Consider the following 10,776-nt stretch of genomic DNA (forward strand, 5'->3'; position numbering starts at 1 on the left):
AGAGACCAGTGGTCCTGTATTAGAGCGTCTGCTAAATGACTTAAATGTAAATGTAAATGTATTGTAGGACAGAGATAGAGACCAGTGGTCCTGTATTGTAGGACAGAGGTAGAGAGAGACCAGTGGTCCTGTATTGTAGGACAGAGGTAGAGAGAGACCAGTGCTCCCGTCTATGTAGGACAGAGATAGAGACCAGTGGTCCTGTATTGTAGGACAGAGATAGAGAGAGACCAGTGATCCTGTAATGTAGGAGCCATGGTTTTTCCTGGTGAGCAGTATAGTCAGTGTAACTCTGGGCCGGATGTAAAGTCAATGAATCAGGAGAGTGGAGGAAGAAAATATTTGTTAATGCTAAAAGCTAAATTAAATCCTGTATGTACCCCTGACCCCTAACCTCTGACCCCTGACCTCTGAACCCTGACCTCTGTCCTCTGACCTCCGAACTCTATGCTCTGACCCCTGCAGGAGATCCATGAGCTGACGAGCCAGATGCAGGAGACCTCGGTGCAGGTCCAGATGGATATGTCCAAACCAGACCTGACCGCTGCCCTCAGAGACATCCGTATGCAGTACGAGGGCATCGCAGCCAAGAACATCTCAGAGGCAGAGGACTGGTACAAGTCCAAGGTAAACACTGTCTATAATACACCGTAGTACTATATAATATGGTACAGTACTGAGGACTGGTACAAGTCTAAGGTAAACACCATCTATAATACACAGGAGTATTATATAGTATGGTACAGTACTGAGGACTGGTACAAGTCCAAGGTAAACACAAGAAATATGGGTGGGTATTGACAGTGGGGTCATAGTTAGAGAGGCTTGCTGCCATCGGGATGGTTGAGAGAATTGGCTTAGGACAGTACAGAACAGGATTGGAGCCTATTCCGTTTCAGTTAAGTAATTAAATTGGAATTGGAATTAAATTGACTGCATTGAAATTAAATGAAATCGACCCCAAGTCCCCAACCCTGGCAAAGAACATGTGACTGCCAGTACTTGAAGTAAAGCAGTGTTAAATAAGTTAAAACTGGATATGATATGTGGACAGTGACCGTAGCTAAGCTAACTAAATCAGCACCTAGACAGTGACAGTAGCTAAGCTAACTACATCGGCATCACCAGACAGTGACATTAGCTAAGCTAACTACATCGGCACCACTAGACAGTGACAGTAGCTAAGCTAACTACATCGGCACCACTAGACAGTGACAGTAGCTAAGCTAACTACATCGGCATCACTAGACAGTGACAGTAGCTAAGCGAACTACATCGGCACCACTAGACAGTGACAGTAGCTAAGCTAACTACATCGGCACCACTAGACAGTGACAGTAGCTAAGCTAACTACATCGGCACCACAGACAGTGAACAGTAGTAAGCTAACTACATCGGCACCACTACACAGTGACATTAGCTAAGCTAACTACATTGGACCACTAGACAGTGACAGTAGTTAGCTAACTACATCGGCACCTAGACAGTGACAGTAGCTAAGCTAACTACACGCACCACTACACAGTGACAGTAGCTAAGCTAAACTACCCGGCACCACTACACAGTGACAGTAGCTAAGCTAACTACATCGGCACCACTAGACAGTGACAGTAGTTAAGCTAACTACATCGGCACCTAGCCGTGACAGTAGCTAAGCTAAACTACATTGGCACCACTACACAGTGACAGTAGTAAGCTAACTACATCGGCACCACTACACAGTGACAGTAGCTAAGCTAACTACATCGGCACCACCAGACAGTGACATTAGCTAAGCTAACTACATCGGCACCACTAGACAGTGACATTAGCTAAGCTAACTACATCGGCACCACTAGACAGTGACAGTAGCTAAGCTAACTACATCGGCACCAAGACAGTGACAGTAGCTAAGTTAACTACATCGGCACCACTACACAGTGACATTAGCTAAGCTAACTACATCGGCACCACTACACAGTGACAGTAGCTAAGCTAACTACATCGGCACCACTACACAGTGACAGTAGCTAAGCTAACTACATCGGCACCACTACACAGTGACAGTAGCTAAGCTAACTACATCGGCACCACTAGACAGTGACAGTAGCTAAGCTAACTACATCGGTACCACTACACAGTGCCAGTAGCTAAGCTAACTACATCGGCACCACTAGACAGTGACAGTAGCTAAGCTAACTACATCGGCACCACTCGACAGTGACAGTAGCTAAGCTAACTACATCGGCACCACTAGACAGTGACAGTAGCTAAGCTAACTACATCGGCACCACTAGACAGTGACAGTAGCTAAGCTAACTACATCAGCACCACTACACAGTGACATTAGCTAAGCTAACTACTCGGCACCACTACACAGTGACAGTAGCTAAGCTAACTACATCGGCACCACTACACAGTGACAGTAGCTAAGCTAACTACATCGGCACCTACACAGTGACAGTAGCTAAGCTAACTACATCGGAACCACTAGACAGTGACAGTAGCTAAGATAACTACATCGTGTACCACTACACAGTGCCAGTAGCTAAGCTAACTACATCGGCACCACTAGACAGTGACAGTAGCTAAGCAACTACATCGGCACACCGACAGTGACAGTAGCAAGCTAACTACATCGGCACCACTAGACAGTGACAGTAGCTAAGCTAACTACATCGGCACCACTAGACAGTGACAGTAGCTAAGCAACTACATCAGGCACCACTAGACGTGAAGAGCGATAACTACATCGGCACCAACGACAGTGACAGTAGCTAAGCTAACTACATCGGCACCACTAGACAGTGACAGTAGTTAAGCTAACTACATCGGCACCTAGACAGTGACAGTAGCTAAGCTAACTACATCGGCACCACTACACAGTGACAGTAGCTAAGCTAACTACATCGGCACCACTACCCAGTGACAGTAGCTAAGCTAACTACATCGGCACCACTAGACAGTGACAGTAGTTATGCTAACTACATCGGCACCTAGACAGTGACAGTAGCTAAGCTAACTACATCGGCACCACTACACAGTGACAGTAGCTAACAACTACATCGCACCACTACACAGTGACAGTAGCTAAGCTAACTACATCGGCACACAAAGGCAGTGACAGTAGCTAAGCTAACTACACGGAACCACTAGACAGTGACAGTAGCTAAGCTAACTACATCGGTACCACTACACAGTGCCAGTAGCTAAGCTAACTACATCGGCACCACTAGACAGTGACAGTAGCTAAGCTAACTACATCGGCACCACTCGACAGTGACAGTAGCTAAGCTAAACTACACGGCACCACTAGACAGTGACAGTAGCTAAGCTAACTACATCGGTACCACTACACAGTGACAGTAGCTAAGCTAACTACATCGGCACCACTAGACAGTGACAGTAGCAAAGCTAACTACATCGGTACCACTAGACAGTGACAGTAGCTAAGCTAACTACATCGGCACCACTACACAGTGACAGTAGCTAAGCTAACTACATCGGCACCACTAGACAGTGACAGTAGCTAAGCTAACTACATCTGTACCACTACACAGATTTAGATGCGCTACTGTAAAGTGGTTGTTCCACTGGATATCATAAGGTGAATGCACCAATTTGTAAGTCGCTCTGGATAAGAGCGTCTGCTAAATGACTTAAATGTAAATGTAAATGTACACAGTGACAGTAGCTAAGCTAACTACATCTGTACCACTACACAGTGACAGTAGCTAAGCTAACTACATCTGTACCACTACACAGTGACAGTAGCTAAGCTAACTACATCGGCACCACTAGACAGTGACAGTAGCTAAGCTAACTATATCTGTACCACTACACAGTGACAGTAGCTAAGCTAACTACATCGGCACCACAAGACAGTGACAGTAGCTAAGCTAACTACATCGGCACCACTAGACAGTGACAGTAGCTAAGCTAGCTACATCGCACCCATAGACATGGACAGTAGCTAAGCTAATACATCGGCACCACTAGACAGTGACAGTAGCTAAGCTATCTACTCTGTACCATACACAGTGACAGTAGCTAAGCTAACTACATCGGCACCACTAACAGTGACAGTAGCTAAGCTAACTACATCTGTACCACTGACAGTGACAGTAGCTAAAGCTAAATACTTCTGTACCACTACACAGGACAGTAACTAAGTAACTACACGCACCACTAACATGACAGTAGCTAGTAACTACATCGCACCACTACACAGTGACATAACTAAGCTAACTACATCGGCACCACTACACAGCTGACAGAGTCAAGCTAACTACATCGGCACCACTACACAGGACAGTAACTAAGTAACTACGGACCACAACACAGTGACAGTAGCTAAGCTAACTACTCTGTACCACTAGACAGTGACAGTAGCTAAGCTAACATACATCGGCACCACATACACAGTGACAGTAGCTAAGCTATCTACATCTGTACCACTACACAGTGAACAGTAGCTAAGTAAATACATCGGCACCACTACACAGTGACAGTAGCTAAGCTAACTACATCGGCACCATAGACAGTGACAGTAGCTAAGCTAACTACATCTGTACCACTAGGACAGTGACAGTAGCTAAGCTAACTACATCGCACCACTAGACAGTGACAGTAGCTAAGCTAACTACATCGGCACCACAAGACAGTGACAGTAGTTAAGCTAACTACATCGGCATCACTAGACAGTGACAGTAGTTAAGCTAACTACATCTGTACCACTACACAGTGACAGTAGCTAAGCTAACTACATCGGCACCACAAGACAGTGACAGTAGTTAAGCTAACTACATCTGTACCACTACACAGTGACAGTAGCTAAGCTAACTACATCGGCACCACAAGACAGTGACAGTAGTTAAGCTAACTACATTGGCACCACTACACAGTGACAGTAGCTAAGCTAGCTACATCGGCACCACAAGACAGTGACAGTAGCTAAGCTAACTACATCGGTACCACTACACAGTGACAGTAGCTAAGCTAACTACATCGGCACCACTAGACAGTGACAGTAGCTAAGCTAACACAACGGCACACTAGACAGTGAACAGTAGCTAAGCTAACTACATCGGCACCACTAGACGTGACAGTAGCTAAGCTAACTACATCGTGCACCACTACAACAGATGACATAGCTAAGCTAATACATCGGCATACATACAGTGACAGTAGCTAAGCTAACTACATCGGCACCACTACACAGTGGACAGTAGCTAAGCTAACTACATCGGTACCACTAGACAGTGACAGTAGCTAAGCTAACTACATCGCACCACTACACAGTGACAGTAGCAAGCTAATACAACGGCACCACTAGACAGTGACAGTAGTCTAAGCTAACTACATCGGCACCACTAGACAGTGACAAGCTAACAGCTAACTACATCTGCACCACTAGACAGTGAAAGTAGCTAAGCTAACTACATCGGCACCACTAGACAGTGACAGTAGCTAAGCTAACTACATCGTCACCATTAGACAGTGACAGTAGCTAAGCAAACTACATCGGCACCACTAGACAGTGACAGTAGCTAAGCTAACTACATCGGCACCACTAGACAGTAACAGTAGCTAAGCTAACTACATCGGCACCACTACAGTGACAGTAGCTAAGCTAACTACATCGGTACCACTACACAGTGACAGTAGCATCTATTCTAACCCGTCTCCACCTCCTCTCCAGGTGACAGACCTGAACCAGGCTGTGAACAAGAACAACGATGCTCTGAGACAGGCCAAACAGGAGAGCATGGAGTTCAGACATCAGATCCAGTCCTACACCTGTGAGATCGACTCTCTCAAGGGAACCGTAAGTACATCCTGCTCTATATTACTACATCCTACTCTATAATACTAAATCCTACTCTATATTACTGCATTCTACTCTATATTACTACATCCTACTCTATCTTACTACATCCTACTCTATATTACTACATCCTACTCTATAATACTAAATCCTACTCTATATTACTGCATTCTACTCTATCTTACTACATCCAACTCTATATTACTACATCCTACTCTATATTACTACATCCTACTCTATATCTCTATATTACTACATCCTGCCTCATCTCTATACTCTATTATATTCTAACAATCTACTCTACTATTATAACCCTGCTCTATATTACTACATCCTGCTCTATATTACACATTCTACTCTCTATTACTACATCCTACTCATATTACTACATCCTACTCTATATTACTACATTTCTACATCTATATTACTACATCCTGCTTATATTACTACATCCTACTCTATGTTACTACATCCGCTCTATATTTAATACATCTACTCTATATTATAATCACTACTCTATATTACTACATCCTACTCTTATACACATCTACTTATATTACTACATCCTACTCTATATTACTACATCCTACTCTATTATACATCCTACTCATATTACTACATCCTACTCTATATTACTTACAACCGCTCTATATTACTCATACTATTATCTACATCCTACTCTATATTACATACATTACTCTATATTACTACATCCTGCTCTATATTACTACATCCTACTCTATATTACTACATCCTACTCTATATTACTACACCCTGCTCTATATTACTACATCCTACTCTATATTACTACACCCTGCTCTATATTACTACATCCTACTCTATATTACTACACCCTGCTCTATATTACTACATCCTACCCTATAGTACAACTCCCTACTCTATGTTACTACATGCTACTCTATATTACTACATCCTGCTCTATATTACTACACCCTACTCTATATTACTGCATTCTACTCTATCTTACTACATCCTACTCTATATTACTACATTCTACTCTATATTACTACATCCTACTCTATATTACTGCATTCTACTCTATCTTACTACATCCTACTCTATATTACTACATCCTACTCTATATTACTACATCCTGCTCTATATTACTATATCCTACTCCATATTACTACACCCTACTCTATATTACTACACCCTACTCTATATTACTACATCCTACTCTATGTTACTACATCCTGCTATATATTACTACATCCTACTCTATATATACATCCACTCTATTTACTACATCCTACTCTATATACTACACCCTGCTCTATATTACTACATCCTCCTCATCTACTCACACCTACTCTATATTAACTACACCCTGCTCTATATTACACATCCTACTTCTATTACTACATCCTACTCTATATTACTAATCCTACTCTATATTACTACATCCTACTCTATATTACTACATCCTACTTATATTACTACATCCTACTCTATATTACTACATCCTACTCATATTACTACATACTCTATGTTACTACAATCCTCCTCTATATTACTACTGCTCTATATACTACATCCTGCTTATATACTACATCCTACTCTATATTACTACATCCTACTCTATATTACATACACACTACTCTATATTACTACATCTACTCTATATTACTACACCGGTGCTCTATTACTAAATCCTACTCTATATACTACATCCTACTCTATATTACACACTCCTCCTATATTACTACACCCTACTCTATATTACTACACCCTGCTCATATTATACATCCTGCTCTATATTACTACATCCTGCTTATAGTACTACATCCTGCTCTATTACTACATCCACTCTATATTACTACAATCCTGCTCTATATTATACATCCTGCCATATACTACATCCTCTCTATTACTACATCCTACTCTATATTACTACATCCTGCTCTATATTACTACATCCTGCTCTATATTACTACATCCTGCTCTATTACTACATCCTACTCATAATTACTACATCCTGCTCTATATTATACATCCACTCTATTACTACATCTCTGTTACTCTATATTACTACATCCTGCTCTATATTACTACATCCTGCTCTATTACTACATCCTACTCTATATTACTACATCCTGCTCTATATTACTACATCCTGCTCTATATTACTACATCCTGCTCTATATTACTACATCCTGCTCTATTACTACATCCTACTCTATATTACTACATCCTGCTCTATATTACTACATCCTACTCTATATTACTACACCCTACTCTATATTAATACATCCTGCTCTATATTACTACATCCTACTCTATATACTACATCCTGCCTATATTACTACACCCTACTCTATATAATACATCTGCTCTATATACTACATCCTGCTCTATATTACTAATCCTACTCTATATTTACTACACCCTAACTCTATTATTACTACATCCTACTCTATATTACTACATCACTCTATATTACTACACCCTACTCTATATTATACATCCTGCTCTATATTACTAATCCTACTCTATATTACTACATCCTGCTCTATATTACTACATCCTGCTCTATATTACTACATCCTGCTCTATATTACTACACCCTGCTCTATATTACTACATCATACTCTATATTACTACATCCTACTCTATATTACTAATTCCTACTCTATATCCTCCTGGACTGTTACTATATCCTACTCTATATTACTACATCCTACTCTATATTACTACATCCTACTCTATATTACTACATCCTACTCTATAATACTAATTCCTACTCTATATTACTAATTCCTACTCTATATCCTCTTGGACTGCTACTACATGCTACTCTACATCCTCCTGTATCAAGTGTACTCTTGTTTTCTTCCCTTTATGGATTTGACAGGAATGGATTGGTGTAAGAAACTCCCTCTTCCGCCATGTTTTACACCAATCCAATGCTTTTCCTTTTAAATGGGTGGGGAGTTGTACACACTTCAGGACAATTCCCTAACTTATCATCACTTCAATCACCTCTCCACAGGCTTACCTCTCAACCTAACTATGATACCTGTTTACCTACTTTACCTGTTTATGTAATCATCCTTCTCTCTTTCCCCTACAGAACGAGTCTCTGCTGAGGCAGATGAGGGAGATGGAGGATCGTCTGGGAAACGAGGCTGGAGGTTACCAGGACTCCATCACTCGTCTGGAGGATGAGATCGCCAAGATGAAGGATGAGATGGCTCGTCACCTCAGAGAGTACCAGGACCTGCTCAATGTCAAGATGGCCTTGGATATAGAGATCGCTACCTACAGGAAGCTACTGGAGGGAGAGGAGAGCAGGTAGGAGATGGGGGTTGAGTAGGGAGAGGGATAGAGAAGAGGGAGGGAAGTGGAGGAGCAGAGAAGAGGGAGGGAAGGGATAGAGAAGAGGGAGGGAACGGAGGTGTAGGGAGAGGGATAGAGAATAGAGAATAGGGAGGGAAGGGGAGGAGTAGAGAAGGGGGGGAAGGGAGCAGTAGGGGAGGGATAGAGAGTGGAGGGGTAGGGGAGGAACAGGGGGAGGGATAGAGAAGATGGAGGGGTAGGAGAGGAACCAGGGGGAGGGATAGAGAAGATGAAGGGGTAGGGGAGGAACAGGGGGAGGGATAGAGAAGATGGAGGGGTAGGAGAGGAACAGGGGGAGGGATAGAGAAGAGTGACAGATGGCCCTGGACATAGAGATCGCTGCCTAACAGGTGATAAACAGTATTAGGAAGTGGACTGGAGAGAGAAGTAAGTGGAATAGGTTCTGAATGCTTCTGTAGTGAGAAGAGCTAGAAGGATAGATCGTATTGCTGGAGAGAGAGAGAGAGAGAGTGTGGTGGGGACGAACGAGGCAGGATAGAGGGGTGAGGACATGGCTGTAAGTGAGTGATTTAAGATGATCATAAAGTGCTCCTTTCACCTGTTATTAACTGTCCTGTTGGTTTTCTCTCTTTCTTCCCCAGAATCACGGTATCCGGCTCCCAGTCTTCTCACTCTGGCTCACACTCTGCTGCCTCATTATATTCCACTGTTGGATTCAGAGGTGACCACTGTAAACACACTTCCTCACAACTGACCAATCAGAAAAGAGTCCTCCTATAAGACATGTACAGTACCTTAAAAGTAAGGGATGGTGAGAGCAGAATTTAAGAGCAGAACCACAATTTCACCACAAGGTGGAGCAGCTGTACCTGAAAACACGGACGGCATGAATTGATGCATTTCGGATATTTGCATCACTGAGACCACAATCGGTTTAATGACAACAATAGAGGATGATTTAAGTTATTGTGATTGATGTGGTGGGGGTAATTCACTGTGGTTAGAGTTGGATGGAAAATATACAACTCTGGTGATGTTTAGGTTGAGACAGAGTGAATCACATATACACTCTGGGTGATGTAGGTTGAGACAGAGTGAATCACATATACAACTCGGGTAGATGTTAGGTTGAGACAGAGGAATCACAATACAACCTCGGGTAGAGTTTGTTGAGCAGAGTGAATCACATTAACAACTCTGGGTAGATGTTAGGTTGAGACAGAGTGAATCACATATACAACTCTGGGTAGATGTTAGGTTGAGACAGAGTGAATCACATATACAACTCTGGGTAGATGTTAGGTTGAGACAGAGTGAATCACATATACAACTCTGGGTAGATGTTAGGTTGAGGCAGAGTGAATCACATATACAACTCTGAATTGACGCTGACGTTAGGTTGGTTGGGTGTTTCTGTTCGTACTCTGTCCGATCGTACGAGGTTGTCTTGTTAACTCTGTCCGATCCATCCGCAGAGACCAGCCCAGACGTCGGACGGTCAGCAGAGGTCCACTCCAAGAAGACTGTCCTGATAAAGACCATCGAGACCCGCGATGGAGAGGTAAAGGCAACTCACAGACGACACATAGCATCCAATATCGGCTTTGTTTCCAAGTAACACCCTATTCCCTATATAGACCACTACCCTGGTT

At 42.6% G+C, this 10,776-nt stretch overlaps 1 protein-coding gene across 1 annotated transcript in view; it reads left to right on the forward strand.

Annotated features, from left to right (window-relative positions):
- Nucleotides 1–9,122, forward strand: part of LOC120063701 (desmin-like) — a 30,141-nt gene extending 21,019 nt beyond the window's left edge. Inside the window, exons 4-6 of the mRNA XM_039013996.1 lie at nucleotides 466–627; nucleotides 5,681–5,806; nucleotides 8,898–9,122. Coding sequence (XP_038869924.1) covers nucleotides 466–627; nucleotides 5,681–5,806; nucleotides 8,898–9,122 — 513 coding nt within the window. The remainder of the gene's footprint in view (nucleotides 1–465; nucleotides 628–5,680; nucleotides 5,807–8,897) is intronic.
- The last annotated feature ends 1,654 nt before the right edge of the window (nucleotides 9,123–10,776 follow it).

This window comes from Salvelinus namaycush, chromosome 19, assembly GCF_016432855.1.
Source record: "Salvelinus namaycush isolate Seneca chromosome 19, SaNama_1.0, whole genome shotgun sequence".
In the NCBI taxonomy this organism is placed as follows: domain Eukaryota; kingdom Metazoa; phylum Chordata; class Actinopteri; order Salmoniformes; family Salmonidae; genus Salvelinus; species Salvelinus namaycush.